The sequence below is a fragment of the Saccostrea cucullata genome, unplaced genomic scaffold (genome assembly GCF_032062105.1).
Source record: "Saccostrea cucullata isolate Sc308-1 unplaced genomic scaffold, CSIRO_AGI_Scuc_v1 ctg101, whole genome shotgun sequence".
NCBI classification, from domain to species: Eukaryota; Metazoa; Mollusca; class Bivalvia; order Ostreida; family Ostreidae; genus Saccostrea; species Saccostrea cuccullata.
Window position 1 is genome coordinate 811,248 of NW_026939309.1, and position 18,858 is coordinate 830,105.

An 18,858-nucleotide genomic window follows, 5' to 3' on the forward strand; every position below is an offset into this window, starting at 1 on the left:
TTATAAATACAAAAAAAAACTGGTGGATATCATTCAGAAATATTTTGAGAAAAAAGAATTTACAGCATAAATTAAAAATTTTCAGTGTTTCAAAGGGAATCCAATTGAACCTTAAACATTTGCCTAAGTAATGGCACTTCATTCTTCAGCAGAAGATTTGTTTCCCAAGATATTATGTAGCCCACCCCTGAGGATGCTTATATATAAAATCTGACTCTCCATGGCTTTGCTGCTCTAGAGAAGATTTTAAAATATTTTTTCTTGTATATTCCCATGTAAAACTTCAATCACACATATTAACAAGATTCTAACCCTTGAACAAACTTTAATGTACTTTCTATCAAGAAGCTTTCATATCTACACAATTTTCACTATTTCTTAATTATCTTTCCTTGGGAGTCAGCGGAAAAGGGGGGTGGCCCTTCATCAGAAAAAAATTAATTTTCTTTACTCAAGGGTAGTTCATGCCATATCTAGTTGAAATTAACATCAACTGTTACAATGGACAAATTCTGATCAGAAATGCTCACTTGAGCCTTTGACTCAGGTGAGCTAAATACGTGTATGTATCTTTATATTAAACACAAGCAATTTCATTGACATTCTATGAAGGCAAGTAAAAAGCCTAAAATAAAACATTTCAGGTTTGACTATTGATCTAGTCAAAACATCACAAACTATTTACAGAATAGACACATTATTATTGCACCTCAAAGCGTTTTCGTTTCGATGCTACATTATCCACCTCCTCACTAGCTTTTCTTTTCTCTGAACTGAATACAAGACGACAACCTCCAGATTTACGCACCTTCCAGTAATGTCGAAGATCTCCGTTCTGTTGGACAGGAGTGACCTTGACCTTGCACAGTTTAAGTTTCATGTCACTTTGTTGAACAGCGCAGTACACATTAGACAAGGAACTGCCCCTGGAGCGTTTTCTGTGAGACTTGACCAAATGGACATTAGGGTTGACCTTCAGACTGTTTAAGTTGATCTTGATTTTGATTGGTTGTTGAACTGGTTCCTGGCCCTGTTCTTTTTGATGCACATTTGGTTGGTTCTCTTTGTTTTCCAGAAAGTCTCTGAGGGACTCGTCACTATTATTGTCAGCTTTACTTACACAAGGGGAATATGTCAGCCTTCTGTTGACTGGAACCTTAGTTTGGACGACTGGCTGGGGAGTTTCTGACTTAGTTGCTACCAAGTTGGCATTAGCTGCATGTGACACATAATTGTCTGAGGAATCTGTTACATTATTTGACACAGGATTTGTATCGGAAGATGTGAGACAGGAGGCAGAATCCTTAGGAGACACAGTCACTATCTGTTGATTCTTATCACAGTCTGTGCTTGATATGGACTTGGAATCCCTTACTGAGGATGTTGGTTTACAGATTGGCTCAGTGGTGAGTTGATGTGGATCAGAGGGCTGAATTTTGGTGTTTTTATCAGGGATAAATGAATGGGAGTCCTTATTAGCATTTACACATGCTGATTTGATGTCTGCCATCCAGCGGTGTGCCAGGTCTGCAAAACTAAGATTATCTGGTGCATAGCTTGGGGAGTGGATGGGACTGAAGTACATATCAGGAATGTCTTGACGCTTATTGTCTTTATGTTTATGTGAAGTTGTTACATTACTTTCTTCCTGTACATCTTTCATTTCTTGATTTTGTAAGTCTCCTCTTGGTAAGTCTAGATATTCAGTGTTATTTTCACATTCCTGTTTGTCAATGCAATCAGTTTTATTTTCTTTGTAGAAACTGACTGCAGTTTTTGTGATGGTGTCCTGGTCAGTACAGCTAGTGAAAAATTCACCAGATTCTGTCCTATCCTGCTCTCCCTCCTCTTGAGCAGGCACTGATGCTTGATATCCTTCTTGATGTGGTTCTTCTATTGTTTCATTTTCATGTGTTTTATCACCAAGATTGAACTTCTTTGCAAATGTCTCTAAGGATGGCAATTTCAGCATAATTTCATCTAGTACCTTGTAATTGGTGATATCTCTGACGAATTTCAAATGTCTTTCGCTGTTTAAGTGCTGTCGCAGTGAGCATTTGTACCAGTGGTCACATGCTTCACAGAAACCCCCTCTGTTGGAAACGGGTAAAGTCTGTTTCTGAACAGCATAACGGTTGACATTTTCTTTTGACTTCCGAAATAACATAGCATTTTTATCAAAGGGAGATGCTAAGTCAGGATCATATTTGACTTGTGGAAAGACATCCAAGTTTTTAATGAGAGGCCTGTAATTTTTAAAAATGTCTTCACATTTCACAATTGGATAATTCTCTTTTTCTGCCCAAGTCAGGGGTTCTATTCCATCCAACATCCCTGTCTTGTTACGACTTTTCTTCTCTTTTGAATGAATGCATTCTGTGTCCTTCAAAAATTTTGTGACTTTCTGAATTTCTACACCAAGCATATGTGCATTCTGCACTGGATCATTTGGAAGACTTTTACGCTTTGCAGCCTTAAGTAAAAGAGCTTTTCCTGCAATGAAAAGAAATATAGATCGATATTCCATACTTATTTCAAAGATGCCTTTACCTGTGTGCAAATAAGTTATTTTGCAAAATTGATTTTTGTATATTTCCCAGTCATATAGAGATTACACAAAACATCAATATAAATTAACACAAAATGACCAAGGATGGATAAATAGGCACATAAAAAAAATTAAAATGAATTTAAATAGGCCTACTAGCCAATATTATTTTTCATGAATTTTAGTTAACAATGAGAAAGACTAGTGCTTGATTTACATTTACCTCTACTAAATGGAAGCAGCTGTTTTTGTGTAACGTCTGAGGCTGGGATTTCTTCTTTGGCAATGTTATTTTTATCTGTAAGCACCAAACTCACATCTTTTGACAAAAACTCCTCGATTTTTCCATGCAACAACAAAATTCTCTGTACAGCTTTTGCTTTCACTTTATCGGAAGAAATATCAAGATAGTACGTTGTCTGTGACGATGGAGCAAACTGGAGTTTCCTCCGAGCCCCATCGTTTGAGTTCAATTTCATTTCTTTTGGCTCAAACGACGCTCAAAGATTATCAACCATCTGCGTTGATTAAATTCGCCGCTCAAGCGTGACGTCACAGATCTTCGATTACTAAATAACTCGTACAGTATTTTTTCTTTTTTTTTTCTTTCATCTTCTACACTCTTTGTAAAATAAAAGAGTTCATTTAATGATAAATGAATTCATTCTTAAAAAATATACAGACTATAAAATGAAATAAACGAAATAATATTGAAATAGATTATATACATCGAGTTCAATATTCTATGAAAAATTCGATCCCGACATTAAAAATGGAGTTTGACACATGTTGTAAACATTGAAATTTGAAATATATTTAATATGGCTCTTGCAGGGAATGTTAGGAATACGCTTCACAAGTTTATTGGTAAGGAATTCATGTAGCCTTTTTGTCAAGGGTATCAACAAAGAAATTCGCACGAATCAATCGTTTTATCTTTTAAAAGGGAAAGATAATGTTCAAATTTCTATTTGAATTCACATTGTATGAAAATTCTTGAAATTATTATTTAATTCCTTTGTAATTATCTATTTAGATATAGGTGTGAATTTGACAGGTGAGTGTTTTCATATCAATAACCATAATCTCTCTCTCTCTCTCTCTCTCTCTCTCTCTCTGGTGTTTTATTAATTAGAGTAATCTAACTGCATCTCGGGACAAGCTTTTATATAATTACCTCGGTATCCAATTTCAATAAAAACAATTTATCATGGTTTGGTTCTATTGATATGTTTAAACAACTTCTTCCTCAGTTAACACCTCATCTGAAATCATCTACATCAACATTTAAATATCATTGTAAATGCATTCTAAATTCATCTTTTCTTGAAAAATGGTATCAAAAGAAGGAAGAATTAAGTAATTGTGGGAAATTGGACACCTATTGCACAATTAAACAGAACTTTGGGCTAGAACCTTATTTATTAATTTTAAGAAAGTTTGAAAAAAGAAAGATTCTAACAAAATTTAGAATATCTTCTCACAATCTGATGATTGAAAAAGGTAGACATTACGGTATTCCAAGAGAAGAGAGAATATGCCCCAATTGTAAAATAGAAGAGATAGAAGATGAAGTACATTTTCTTTTAAGTTGTCCATGCCATAGTCAATCAAGAATAAATTTACTATCCATGATATCTATGAGGTGTCATCTTTTTAATAGCTTGTCAAAAAATAACCAATTTTTATGGTTAATGAACTGTGAAGATGTTGATGTGCTGTTCAAATTGTGTGAATTCATAAGTCATGTATAGTTCGACAAATTCAAAATCATTTGAAGTACCTTGGTTGGATAATTATGCTACACTATGTAAAGGTGTTGTTGATATTTGTGTTGTATTATATACTCTACATTGGACAGAAGTGGATAACTTTAATACATGTATAATAACAATATACTATCCTTCAGCACTGACTCTTGCTGTCCATTGTAGTTTAGTTTAATTAACACATGTGTCAATGTATAATTTATTTATATAATATATGTTTATCTCCATAAATTTTATGTCTGTTTATTCTACATGAGGCAGAAGTGGAATTCTGTATATCCTTTAGCACCGACTCTTGCTGCCTCCTGTTGATGTTTCAAACATAGTTTTATGCATTTTGATATGTATATATTTACATATATATGTATATCATGAATAATACTTATGCACACTTTTTTTGTACAACAAACCATCATGTATGTCTGTATATGAAACTTAAATTGCCACCAACATATATATCAGTATATATATATACTTAATAGAAGAATTGCTCTTCACCACATGTTGTATTCTGTCTATTACTTTAATATTATGTTTATATGTAATTATATATGTTATATGTTTATGCCTAATGGGCCCTGATTGGTAATAAATTCTATTCTATTCTATTCTATTCTATTCTATTCTATAATTACCACAAAACTATAATTATCATCCTCACAACCTCACAAATCACAATGTCAGAGATCCCGATTCCACTTGTGGCCATGGGATCAATGACAAACTTCATTCAGTGCTTTACAGGCCGACCAAAATTAAAACTCCTGGTTGTTTTTTTTATCTCTAAATGACCAATCACTTTAAGACTTCTGGTGCAGCACATGCATTAATGTGTCAACTGCTTCTTCCTGTTTACATTTTAAGTCAACATTCACTTGGTGCTTTGGAATGAAAGACTTCCCCCCCCCCCTTTAAAAAAAAGAATGAAGATTGTTTTGAACATATTTTATTGACAATATGTCAAAGGGATCGGACACAAGTTCTAGCAACTTAGATAGTCCTCTCCCATACATAATATCTCAATAGCCATACAACATTTACAAAATTTTACAATAATATATACATTAAATGAAGATTGTCAGGGCTCACAGGATCATGAGTAAACTCAGAATTTCTGACATTTTGAGGATGTCTAACAATAAAACATTTGAAAAGATGATCATTAACGTTTCATTGTTCTAAATACTTGTTATTACAGACCCCATGTTCAGAGGTGTCTATCATAATTCCAAAAAACATCAAGGTATGATATATATTCATGATCATGCATTACATGCTGAATACCTAATGACGAGGAGAAAATTATGGATACAATGATTTTGAATTTCATAATTATTGTGAACCTCAGAGATTTTAATAAAATAAGTGTTGAAATTCTTTACAGATGATTTTGATGATGTGGTGACAAGAGCCAAAGATGTTGGTATGTCAAAGGTAACAAAATTATGTAAAATTCTTATATTGGACATGTAAGTTGCTATTTAACTACTTGTCTATGTAAATCATTTATTTGTTGAAACAGATGATGATAACAGGAGGCTACCTTGAGGAATGTAAAGAGGCTTTAGAACTTGCTAAGACAAATGGTAAGGATTTCAAAACAAATATAAATGAAAAGGTAATATCAAAGTCTTTCAGCTCATCATTTAAATATTGTAACTCGATCCATTTGTCTCCAACAATCCAGAAAAAAATGCTTGATTGCAAATGTAAAATTTTGAAATATTTAATATATTTTTACTGAAAGCCAGAAAGGAGGTTAATTGATTCAAGAATATGATAATTTGTACATTACCTTCAATCTGAAACTGATTAGTCAGTGTTGAGAGAGTTTAAGAGCTAAAATGAGGATCAAAGACGATCTAAATATTCTTTAGGAATGTGATACTATCGGTACACATTATAAAAGCACAAAGATCAATTTATTTTTTAAATGCATTCTTTCCTTTCAAATAAATATTTATAATAATCTGTAAAATACTGGTCTGAAAATATATGTAGGTTTATTTTTTGGTTACAGATATGTTTTATTGCACTGTGGGCTGCCACCCAACTCGATGCCAGGAGTTTACCAAGAATGACCCTGAGAAATATCTACAGAGTTTGCTGGATCTGACGCTCACAAACAAAGACAAAGTGGTGGCTGTAGGAGAGTGTGGGCTGGGTAAGTAACGAACAAAGGAATTCAAAGAATACTGTCAGGTTAGGTTTATAAACAAAATGATGGAAAATGTTTTGTATACTGTACATCATTGTCTCAAGCCATGGTCCGGAGTCTGCATATAGCTCTCTCCTACCCATGGCTGCTTGATCACAAAAAGTGTCGCAATCTTGAATATTCATGCCTCGCAATTGTGACGTCATATTCAGTCAATGACAAGTATTGTTTCCATCGCAATTGAAATCAACAATTTACATCAGCAGTATACAAGAAATATTTTGTACACTGCTATTGAATATTGAAAGATCACATCAAAGTTCATTATCCGACTATACTTTACTTGCATTGGTCAATATTTTAATGAACTACGAGAAATTCTCTTCTCATTCAACTACGACCAGAATGGGAGAGGATCGTACATTTTGGTCGTGGTTTGCGACGATGACAGTACATGTACATAAATTGCAAATTCAAAATTTAGCTGAGTCACTATGTATGGAGTGGTTGGCATAATCATGAATTTATAGCAATACCGCAAATGTCCGGACCATGTTTTGTATTTACAAATGATTTATTTTAAAACAGTATTCATAATCATTTCAGACTATGATCGTCTCCATTTCTGCCCAAAAGAAATTCAACTAAAGTAAGATTCATTTTTACTTTTTTTCAGACCATTGTGATAAATAAAGGCAGTTTTTAAAGGCATTGTATAATTCTATTTTAAATCAATAAAACATGACTTGAAAAATTTTTATAGATATTTTGAGAAACAGATGGACCTTGCAGAAACAACCAAGCTGCCCTTGTTTCTTCACAGTCGCAACTGTCACACAGATTTCATAGATATCATCAAACGTAACCGAGATAAAATGTCAGGAGGGGTGGTAAGTCTATAGTAAAAGAGAAGTCAGAAAGACATTACAGAGATAGAATATCGGGAGGTGTGGTAAGGTAATACGGAAAAGGAAGTGACAAAGATGTAACAGAGATAGAATGTCAGAAGGAGCGGTTAATAGTGTGGCGGTCAGCCGGGTTTGATCACCGGTGGCCAGATGGCTCAGTTGGTAGAGCACCTGACCGGAGATTCAGGGGGCCTGGGTTTGAATCCTGGTCTGGTCGGCTGCATTTTTCTCCTCTCCCGTTACAATAGTTTATGTATTAAAAGAGAAGTCACAAAGAAACTTTTGTGGGAGACAGAAAACAAGACTCAAATAAGGCAAACGAATTATTGAATAAAGCATCTACTTGTGAATATTTGTTGATACAAACCATTTATTAAGCTATATATTTAATATGTACAATATTTCCTCATTTGGGAACATTCATAGTTGTTAATTGATTCTCAAGTGACAAATCACAAATAAAAATTGACCTAAAAAATATTGTAGATCAAATTTCTGTGACACCTATTTTTACATGATAGGCATATAAGAGGTACAACATTTTTTTTTTGAATGCTGGTTATTAATTATCTAGCCTATATAAATAAATATATATAAAGTAGAAGTACTTTTTTTCCGCGTGGTATTAATTTATGCTATGTACGCGGTCTCAAATTTTCCACGGAAATTTGTCTAAGCGTACTTAATATAAATGAAAGGCATATACCTGGTAGTGACAGTCTGAGAAATCTGCGTAATTTTCAATCTGCGGATTAAACAGAAATTGAGATTCCGCAGAATTATGACCTGTGGAAAAAAGTATGTCTACAGTAAATGAGTTAGAAACTTAACTTTCATTAGCAGACTGTCTTGTATAATTATGCAAAAAAAAAATTAAGTTCTCATGAGTAAAAAGTGATTTTTCAGTAGTTGGTTCACCACACATCATATAGATTGTATGTTCTCTGTAACGTCATTACAGGTTCACTCCTTCACGGGAACAGTAGCGGAGGCTAGGGAGATTGTAGAACAGGACTTATACATAGGAATCAATGGATGGTTAGTGGGTTACACAGAATCAAGTCCATCATATTGCAGACTAGGGAAACATGCTTAAGATTGCCTGTTTCAATTCAAAAACAGCAAATGTAGATAGAAAACTTTACATCTATATTTAAACTTTCATTTTTATCTCTGACAGCTCTTTGAAAACTCAGGAAAATATAGATGCAATGTGTTCAATACCTTCTGAAAGATTAATGATAGAAACCGGTAAGTGTTGTTTTTGTAGCTTTTCAGTTGAAAGTCTTGCAAGCAAGACTTGTTATTTTACCAAAATCTTAGTACTTAATTAAAAACTCAAGTATTTAAGTAGGATACTATAAAGACTATTCTGTATTCAAGTGGAGTAAATGTTAAATTATTAGAATAAGTAATTTCTTTTTAAGGAGAAAGCCTCATCACTAAATTTGTGTTCCAAATGAAAGAATTTGTGTTCTTTATAATATACACAATATGGTGTGTCAGAACATTCAATGTTATATAATAAGTAACAAAAAAACTTTGTGTACAAACGTGTAACTCAAGTTCATGCAAGGTCACTCGAGGGAAGTGTTCTAGTTTACATCCTTCCTCTTTGTGCATTTAAAAAATTCACAAAAGTTGTGTCCTGAACGTAAATAAAACTTGCATTTTCAAAACCTTTTTTTTTGAAAACTAAAAGTGATACATGTATAGATAAAATAAAAGCTTACATATGCTGAAGGGTACATAATTATGTCTTAATGCTTTCATGCACTTCCTTTGAACAGATGCTCCTTGGTGTGAAATCCGCCCAACCCATGCTGGATTTAAACATATCAAAACCACTTTCCCAACAAGGAAAAAGGAAAAATGGGAGAAAGGAATGTGTGTCAAAAGCAGAAATGAACCTGCACTCATAATGTGAGTGAACACCTCAGTCAAACCAATAAGCATTTAATTAACACACCTTTTTATAATACAGAAAAATAATTCTTTAAATGTTTGTGAATTCTGTTCAGATACTGTAGACGTACTTTATTCCACAGGGTCATAATTCGGTGGAATCTCAATTTCTGTTTAATCTGCGGGTAGAAAATAACACGGATTTTCTAGACTGTCACTATATGCCTTACATTTATATTAAGTAATAATTAGTATGCTTGGATAAACTTCTGCGGATTATTTGTGACAGCGTACATAGCATAAATTAATACCACTCAGAAAAAAGTACTTCTACAGTAAGTGAATATGAGAAAAAGAATGTAGATGTTTCAGACGCTACAATGTTATTTTCGTTTTAGACAAGTTTTGGAGGTGATGAGTGCAGCGAGACAAACAGACATTGGAGAACTGGCAGAACAGTTGTATAACAACACATGTAGACTGTTTTTTCCAGAGTAAAAAAAATGTGATACATATTATCCCTGCTTGTATACAATATTAATATTTCAGTTCAGCCCATTTCCAGACAAATAGGCTAATAAGACACATTGCAATACATGTATGTTTTCTTGGGGTTTCTTGTGACTTGCAATTGACCCTCAGGGGTGGAGTAAATGAAGTCCTTAATAACCCCAATGCCATCCTCACCCAAACTTTCATGACACATCTTTTCTTGAATATGATTGGACTGCACACATTTGTAAAGACTCTGCCTTGTTTTACAAACAAATGTATTCTAGACTATGTATGCTACACAAAAATTAAAAGAAATCATGGAGTGTTTACATATAGTTTATTAAAATAATGTAGCAATATGTATTAAAAAATCTGTACAAAATAACTTGAATATGATTCACAACACAAGCATCTGTCATAAAAATATTTTCCAGAAGATTTACACTGAAAAAGGAATGTATACAGATTTGTTCAGTTGAAATCAGAAAGACTGGATACATTAAATCAAACTTCTACGTAATATTATTGGAAACGAATCATAATTTCAGACATGATTTAATTGATAGTGGAATGTGTTTGACAAAGGATATTTACCGGGAATGTGCCCTTTTGATTGTCATTTCACTGAAGTATTTTTATGATGGACATGGAGTGAAATACATGTATATCCTGGTTTAATGAGGTTTTACTTCACCCATAGAGATCAAGCACTATTATCTTGTAGTATTTTCTGCGTAGAAATTTGTTCAATGATAGGTTTCATAAACATTTTTATTTCTCAGAAAAATCAATGTTAAATAACATCAACTTACTTTGGAAAGAATAATTATTGTACTTGAACAATTTGATACAATTTGATAAAATAATATAATAAATCAAAATAAAGCTTATTGTGTTGTAACTTATTATCACAAGGAATGGGGGTAAAAGGAAGATATTATTTTTAAAAATCTCAAGTTTTTCAAAAGGACTTTAAAAAGGCAATAAGGCACAAGTTAATAAATATATGAGGGAAATATAAGTGGCAATTCATACAGGCTTGCTTGTACTATGTACAAATTGATTCAGAACGTGATAACATAGCTAATCTAAATAATCTACTTCTGTACAGCATTTCAAACACTCAAAAAAATGGACTTCACAAGTTTGTTTGCAGGAACTGTATGTACAAAACTTTTATATCAAAATACGTATAAAAAATAGTTCTGTGACCAAGCACAGTGTTGTAGATACATGTATAACAATTGTTTTGATATCTCAAAAGAATCTGAAATATAGTTGATAATGGAGATCTGATTATGAATTTAACTTTACTTGAGCCTTTTTAGTGTGTTTCCTGATTGAATGAAAAATTGAAAAATACTTACTCTGAAGACATAAGAAAAAAACCCTCTAACAAATCAATAATTCTGGAATGTTTTGAGATAAAGTTAATGTAATGATCCAAATTGCATTAGAAATCACTAGGAATTTCCAAGGAGAGAGAGTCATACGATTTGTTTTATCATCAACCCATTGGCTCGCCAGAATACTGGCCCTCCGAGCTCACAAAATAGTTGTCAAAGAAGTCTCGTAAATATTCAAACGTAGGCCTGGAATCGGCATTTCTCTTCCAGCACTGAAGCATGATGTCATAATACGGATCTGGACAGGGTACAGTTCCCCCCGTGGGTTTAGGCATCCTGTATCCCTTCTCCACCTTGCTCAAAACTTCATGTCCATTCATACCTGTCAAAATTTAAAATTTCTCAGTCACCTTTCCTCCCCTCAAAAAGGTTTTAATTTTTCCTCCATAAAAATACAATGGTCTTAACCTTTTTGTACACTTAGATTTTAAAGTCTTCACCTAACGAATAATACTGATACTGTATTTCAAGAAAACTACATAACACTGGAATAATGACATTTCAAGAAAAATACCAATGGTGTGATTTATACCTGGATATGGAACTCTTCCAAAAGTGATTAATTCATAAAGAAGAACACCAAACGACCAGACATCAGATTTGATGCTAAATTTACGGTCAAAGGCAGCTTCAGGTGATGTCCACTTGATGGGGAATTTTGTGTCTGAAATAAAAAAATTCAGTGTATTGTGAAACTGTGTGATATACATGTAGCATGATGGGCTCTAACATCTTGACCTTTAAATTACAATGTACACTATAATTTAGCTATGTGGAATAAGCATGCCAAATATTTTCTCAAATTTGTCCTCATGGTTTGTGCTCTGTGGGTGAATAATTTAACAAAAAACACAAAATTCCAGACCAACTTTACATGAAAACTTGACTAAATCCATTTCCCAATGATATCCATTAATATACATGTACCAGTAGTAGTAGTTTGAAATTTTGGGTCAATGACTGATAAAACTACATGAAAATTTAAAGAAAAGTGTATCGTTATCCTTAAACTGTGAGACGTTAACATTTTCTGCATTTTTTTCCCACACAACTTTCAAAATTTCATTCAATATGCAAGTATATTTATATCTTATCAATTACAAATACTAAATACTTTTTATGACATACAATGTTGCCTTCCATAAAAATTAAACAGAGAATTATTTTTAGAAACGGCTTACGTTCATGTGCTTCATATATATCTTCCTGAATCAACCTAGCCAGACCAAAGTCTGCGACCTTGACATCGTTGTTTTCTCCTACTAGGATATTGGCAGCTCGTAAATCTCGATGGACAAAATTTTCATTTTCCAAATAGGCCATTCCATCAGCAATCTGTTAACATAAATTTCAAAATATTAAAATCAAACGCTCAATTTCACCCTCAGGAAAGTTTTGATGCATTGTTACAACGCGAAATGTAATAACAACGCAAAATGTAATAAACCTGGATTATTACATATTGCGTAATTACACCTTCCAAGCAGAATGTAATAACGCAAAATGTAACAACACACTTTTGGGGATTATAACATTTTGCGTCGCGTTCAATGCAAAATGTAATAACACGATTTTTTGATTATTACATTTTGCGTTATTACATTTTGCGTCAAGATTGAGCAAAAGGCAGGAACGCAAAATGTATTACATTTTTTTCGTCAGCCAGATTGAGTACAATTTTCAATAGTGTAGTGGCCGATCAAAAGAAAATAATACAACAGGGGAAAAAAGATATATGCAGTTTCTTACAATTAATAAATTTTATCATTTATTGATTTAATTAGCTACATGTATTTAAAATCAGTTTAATAAATGTATTCAAATTATAGGTGTTGCAAATTAGAAATGTACATCTGTGGGCAGGTTTGTTGAGGGTATTGTCCAAAGTGCTTTCCCCCTTTTTTTAGACAAATGCAATGAATCTTAAAAAAACTATTCATTTGTACTGTCAGGAGTAAATATAGCGGGGAGGGGTTTATTGACAATAATGATTCCATACTGTTCCATGCAAATCTCCAGCATTGCAGACAAGCAAAAACAAAATTCTTTTTCTCTCTTTCTTTCCATCTTATAATAAAATGGATTGTAATTTGCATGTCCACAGCAATGTAATAATAAACATACGAAGTAAACATTTCACCCCATCCCTGCACCTCCTTGCGTGACACACACAGAAACTTCTAATTTGTTAACATTTAAATGAACTTATGGTCAATCTTTGGAATCAGATATGTGTTATTGGTTGGAAATTAAATAAGACTATCAAAAATCAATTTGAATCAATTTCATGATCTTTTTTGTTAAACGCAATCAAAAAAATAATTATTATATTTTGTTTATTACATATTGTGTTATTACATTTTGCGTTGTCTTCAGTGCAAAAATAAAATAACGCAAAATGTAACAAGGAAAAAGCACGTTATTACATTTTGCGTCAAGATCAACACAAAATGTAATAACCCAAAATGTAATAATCTAAAAATCGTGTCATTACATTTTGCGTTATTACATTCTTGATTAAATATTTCGTCAAAATAATAACGGGTTTATTACATTTCGCGTTGTTATTACATTTCGCGTTGTAACAATGCATAAAAATAAACATTAATTTTTATAGGAATCAATTAACACCTTCCAAACCAATATTTTGCTGACATTATTAAGCAAGCAAAGTAAGTCACAAATCAAATGCAATTCTCTGTTTTGTGAGCAAGAATTTTTTTTAAAGAGTCATAATGTGACCCCGTGAATGGGGAACATACAGTTAGAACATATACAAAAATGCCTCATATTTATGCAGTACATAAAAAAATGATACGTTACCTGTGATGCCATGTCCACTAAGACGACAAACTTGAGTGACCTCCCCTCGTCCTTGCGGAGATAATCCAGGAGAGCCCCGTTGACCATCAGCTCGGTGATGATAAGGATAGGTTCAGTAGTTGTACACACTGCCAACAGCTGTACAAGTTTACGGTGCCGTAATTTGTGCATCAGTTTAGCTTCCTGTAGGAAGTCCTCAGCAGACATTGCCCCTGGCTTCAGGGTCTTCACAGCAACATCTACCGTGTTTCTCCATTTACCTTGATTAAAATAAAATTTCTTCAGTCTAACCATCTATACTGGTAAGTATATCGACAATTACTCAAAATTGTATCTGTTGATAATGCCTATCATGTAAAATACTGGAAAAAAACTAAAATCACCTACTTACATGTATATTCATGTTCATGTATATACAGTAAACATAATTTTGTATTCATTCATTAGAAACGGATCTCATCACCTAAGTCATTGATTAGGTATAATGAATATTTAAATTTCCTAATGAATATTCTAATAAATAAAGTACCAGCATGAACGTCTCCAAAGCACCCACTACCCAGCTTCTTCATCAGTTTGACGGACTCTCGTGCTACTTCTAATTCACGGAACTGAACTGTCGGCCTAACTTTGGGACAAGGCTCTGTTAACTGGCAACAAAGACCATCTCCTACATCTGTTGTTAAAAAATAGAATTGTTTCATTAAAAACCTAGACTTATATAGAGGCACTATAAATATTTTATAAATAATTATATTTCTATCAAAAGACATTACTCTGATAGTGGTCGATGAGTTTGATCATGCTGGGGAATGTTCGTCGTGGACTGATATAAAATCCTCCGTTGTCCATCTTTCTAATTCTATAGTGTTTTACACAGGCATCGTTCGTTTTAGGGTCGTGGTCACGTATAGACAACACGTAAGAGGCTTTATCTGAAATACAATATGTAGGTAGTGAATTAGACAGTTATTGTTTTTTTTATTATTTTACAAAACATATTTTTTAGCATATATAATTTTAAGTATTCTTTTTAAAGGAATTGGACCAAAAAATATGATAAAATAAAAATTTAATTAATTTACTTCTTAATCTATAAGTACAAGAAATGGACAGAAAAAGTAAACTCAAGTAAATTATCTGTGATCAAACACTCCTGATCTCTACAATATTTTTCATTTAATGTTTCCTGATTTTCTGCATGACATAATTTTTAAAATAAATTTTTGAGTCTTGCCTTTTACAAATTACATCTGTCCAATGGTCATAAATATTTTTTTCCTTGATATTTTCACAATTCCAATTTTTACCGCTAGATAAGTAAGGTATCCTTAATAAACTTACCGGCCGCCTCTCGGACTAAGAAGGTTCCTACTTTGTTGCCTGGCAACATTAATTGTTTGTCCGACTCCTTACGGTCTACATTATACCACCAGCTGTAAAAACAACAAATCAATCACAAAAACTTGGAACATTTCTACAGTGTTTCATGATACTGTATTAAATAGAGTGAAATAGGAATAAATTCTATATGCTTTAAGAGATTTAAGGTTTTAGATGTATTTAAAACACTGGAACTTACTCCTGAGTTTGTGGAGTGTCGTCGTCTTTAGATATGTAATTACTGGGAATGTATCCAGTCTGCCCTGTGGCCAGGTGACGAGCCATCCACCAATCACAGTTTTGACTATGAATGAGAAAAAGTACACATGATGTAAAACTTAACAAAAAGAAATACACAATATTTTACATACATAGTACTGTAAAACACACTAATATAACCAAGTGCCAGGTTTTCAAGTGTCAACACCTACTTCTAGTGATTTCACTTTAACTGGTTGTACAAGATACAAGATATCTTATTTACCAATCAAGGGCCCCGAAAGGCATTTCAACATACATAAATGCACAATAATCAATTTAACTTTTTTTAACGATATAATTTTTTAATATATAAATATATATAAATGACCAAGTTGCAATGTATTTAGAGTCAATGATCATAGTCAATATATATATGAACATATGTACCTGGACTCCTCCACCTCCATGCGATCTCCCTTTTTGAAAGACAAGTCATCTTCGTTTATGGCATCAAAGTCATACAAAGCCCTGACAACTAAGGAGTTTTCTGCAAAGAAGGTAAAACCTATTATGCACTAAAAAGTAATACCAATTCTTATCTTAGTTCTTGTTAAACATATTTTGATTACAAATAACTTTTCTTGATGTAATTTGCAAATAAAAGGGAGAATTAAAATGTTCATGTACCAAGAATACTACAGCACGTTTTTTTTTAAAGCTCACTTTTATGTCATGTATTTTGGCAATACTTTTCATATAATGTTCTGGTAATAATTACCTGATTTGGCTGGCGGTGGGGGAAGAGGCCTCTCAGGACTGTTGATATTGACATTGATAGTTGAGGGTGATACAATCCCTGGTGCAGTCAATTCAGTCGCACCAGGCGGGGTCTTCTTTTCATTTGGTTTGCTAAAACACTGACCCATATTTGAGCATCAAACAAGCTGTCTGAAATAAAACACAATTATTAAATTACATATAAACAGTTTAAATCCTGAACTTGCAACAGCATCCACCTGTATATTGACATTTGATTGTAATCTAAGGCATATGTGTATTTGGACTGTGCCATGGAAGAGGCACTTAATACTATTGAAAAGAATTTTATTTTTTTTTATCTTTGATAAAATATGGTTACCATTTACTATGAGTTATGATAGCTATAACTAGTATGCATTGGTTATGCATTATTTCATTGATAGGAATGAAAACAAATATAACCAGGGGCCTGTTCTATAAAAGAACTTAAGACTAAGACAAAATGTTATTCTGCTTAAAACTTTCTTACCTGCATTTAATTGAAAACGATTTAAACTTCTTAAAAGAAGGAATGTAGAAAGATATTTTCATGATAGCAATTTTAAATTCAATCGTTAATTTTGCAAAATTTTACAATCAACTTAAGTTTTGGGTCTTAGTCATAAGTTCTTGCATAAAATGGGGCCAAGGATAACAAATGCATACGTTGGAAATTGAGTTTTTAAATAGAAATGTATATTTATCATGCTTATAAGTATATCAAAATACAACTATGTAGATATGAATCTACAGTACTCAGCTATAAAATTATGAACAACAGCAAAAATGCAATTCTTTAACAATAATAAATTTTTCATTAAAATCTGGGGAAGATGGAAATATAAACATTCATTATGCTTTCTTTTTGAGGAAAACCGTAGGGGGGGGGGGTTCCACTTGTGGTGAACAGGTGATGGGGTAAACTTGAACTGGGAATGGGACAACAATTTCTAAGAATCAAATTCAATGTCTTAATTGCTGTCATAAACTGAAGTGATAAAGAAATTAGTGTTGTCAAATCGGTTGAAACTCAGAATCGATTAATTGGTAGCATCGGTTGACCCTAACCGACTGATCATCGGCCAATAATCGAATCGGTAACCCTTTGCATAAAATAGGCATTAAGATTTTACAAAATATAGAATTTCATTGTTATATAATGTAAGTAAAGGTGCATTGTACAGATCGAAATTCTAAAAAAAGTATAAATGCAGTTTGATTAACGATTTCAGTAATACAGATTTTTTGCATGATTAGGAATTACTTAATTGGCCTGGGAAAAGTAAGCATTGACAGATCAGGTTTTAATTCGCATGATCATCTAAAATGTGTATGGAATTAATTTTTTTAAACTGTTATAAGACATTTAATATTGCAAATTCCTTGTGATTCCGTATGAAATGACAGGTGAATTCCCCCAAATACTGAAAACTAATATATTTTATTTATACAAGTAGTTTAGTTTCTTCAGTTTAGAAATACAAATAACATAATCTTTTGATTTATTTTAAACAGATTTTAAGCACATGAAATTTAAAATAGTAAAGGACAACTCTTGAAAGATATATATTTTGATAACAAGAGCCTGTTCTTGAAATAAAAGTGAGAAAACTGTAAAAAAAAAAAAAAAAAAAAAAAAAAGATATGTGCTGAAAAATACAGATTAATCGATTGTTAAAATCTCCAATCGATTGTCTAAAATCAACAGCCTTTCCGACCGATCATCGATTATAAATCGATCATCGTGACAACACTAGCTAAAAGAAATACTTTGAAAAAACTTTTAAAATTATTCTTCGTCTAATACTTCAATACAGATGTACAATGTTATTGCAAGTAAATTTTCTTCAATCATTGCACTGTAACTGTATAAGTGTATATCCCATTTAAGAAATTGGTCATTATGATGAATTAAGGTATTCAGTTACCTGAAGGGCATAATCAGAATAATCATAACATTCTATACCCGGTGTAGTAGTATATAATTTAGTCTATCATATCTACACATTACTCACTTGATCACTTTAATCATTATTAAATAATAACTTTGTGTCCTGAAATGTGTATTGTTTACGGAAATCAGTTGATAAAATGGGAAAGACACGCCTGTAGCACTTGCGACGGGCACCAATATCGGATTTCATTATGGATTTGATATATAAATTAAGATCCATAAATTGTTATTACCATTAAATAACTTTACCAGTTAATCATCCAGGAAAGTTGTCCATTTTTTGACCAAAAAACACTTCTTTGATGACAAGGAAGTCGGAATTCTATCCGGAAGGTATATTTCTGAGACCACGTAATGTCGCGTTCAAGTCTCGCGAGATTTAATTAAAATGTTCAATAACTGATTCGACTTATTCAGAATAGCACTAAATATATAAATAACATTTTAAAATCAGTGTTAAAAAGTTATTTATGGCTTTCATAACAAAGGATTTTAGTGTAATTGTTTTTA

At 32.6% G+C, this 18,858-nt stretch overlaps 3 protein-coding genes across 3 annotated transcripts; 1 reads left to right on the forward strand and 2 right to left on the reverse strand.

The window, feature by feature from the left end:
* Positions 1-685: 685 nt before the first annotated feature.
* On the reverse strand, positions 686-3,027 carry LOC134252753 (protein DBF4 homolog A-like). Its single transcript, XM_062735257.1, has 2 exons — positions 2,772-3,027; positions 686-2,493 (listed from the first exon to the last, which is right to left on the reverse strand). The coding sequence occupies exons 1-2, from the start codon at positions 3,025-3,027 to the stop codon at positions 701-703; spliced, it is 2,049 nt and encodes a 682-aa protein (XP_062591241.1). The 3' UTR covers positions 686-700.
* A 292-nt stretch (positions 3,028-3,319) lies between these two features.
* Positions 3,320-9,885, forward strand: LOC134252788 (deoxyribonuclease TATDN1-like). Its single transcript, XM_062735309.1, has 12 exons — positions 3,320-3,415; positions 3,585-3,605; positions 5,516-5,560; positions 5,702-5,751; positions 5,840-5,903; positions 6,338-6,481; positions 7,082-7,124; positions 7,239-7,365; positions 8,345-8,421; positions 8,564-8,634; positions 9,174-9,306; positions 9,687-9,885. Exons 1-12 carry the CDS (start codon positions 3,370-3,372, stop codon positions 9,784-9,786), a joined length of 921 nt encoding a protein of 306 aa, XP_062591293.1. The 5' UTR covers positions 3,320-3,369; the 3' UTR covers positions 9,787-9,885.
* Positions 9,886-10,103: 218 nt separating this feature from the next.
* Positions 10,104-18,710, reverse strand: LOC134252787 (tyrosine-protein kinase SRK2-like). Its single transcript, XM_062735308.1, has 11 exons — positions 18,598-18,710; positions 16,375-16,544; positions 16,044-16,143; positions 15,595-15,699; positions 15,357-15,448; positions 14,789-14,947; positions 14,542-14,688; positions 14,013-14,272; positions 12,371-12,524; positions 11,722-11,853; positions 10,104-11,511 (listed from the first exon to the last, which is right to left on the reverse strand). Exons 2-11 carry the CDS (start codon positions 16,520-16,522, stop codon positions 11,291-11,293), a joined length of 1,518 nt encoding a protein of 505 aa, XP_062591292.1. The 5' UTR covers positions 16,523-16,544; positions 18,598-18,710; the 3' UTR covers positions 10,104-11,290.
* Between the last annotated feature and the right edge of the window lie 148 nt (positions 18,711-18,858).

Bases quoted from the DNA above. Each gene is read 5' to 3' on its own strand.
- LOC134252753 (XM_062735257.1), bottom strand. From the start codon at position 3,027: ATGAAATTGAACTCAAACGATGGGGCTCGGAGGAAACTCCAGTTTGCT. The intron at 2,494-2,771 runs GTAAATGTAAAT...TTTTCATTGCAG, and splicing joins GCTGCTTCCATTTAGTAGAG to GAAAAGCTCTTTTACTTAAG.
- LOC134252788 (XM_062735309.1), top strand. From the start codon at position 3,370: ATGGCTCTTGCAGGGAATGTTAGGAATACGCTTCACAAGTTTATTG. The intron at 8,635-9,173 runs GTAAGTGTTGTT...TCCTTTGAACAG, and splicing joins AAGATTAATGATAGAAACCG to ATGCTCCTTGGTGTGAAATC. The intron at 9,307-9,686 runs GTGAGTGAACAC...TTTTCGTTTTAG, and splicing joins AATGAACCTGCACTCATAAT to ACAAGTTTTGGAGGTGATGA.
- LOC134252787 (XM_062735308.1), bottom strand. From the start codon at position 16,522: ATGGGTCAGTGTTTTAGCAAACCAAATGAAAAGAAGACCCCGCCTGGT. The intron at 15,700-16,043 runs GTACATATGTTC...TCTCATTCATAG, and splicing joins ATGGAGGTGGAGGAGTCCAG to TCAAAACTGTGATTGGTGGA. The intron at 15,449-15,594 runs GTAAGTTCCAGT...TTGTTTTTACAG, and splicing joins GACACTCCACAAACTCAGGA to CTGGTGGTATAATGTAGACC.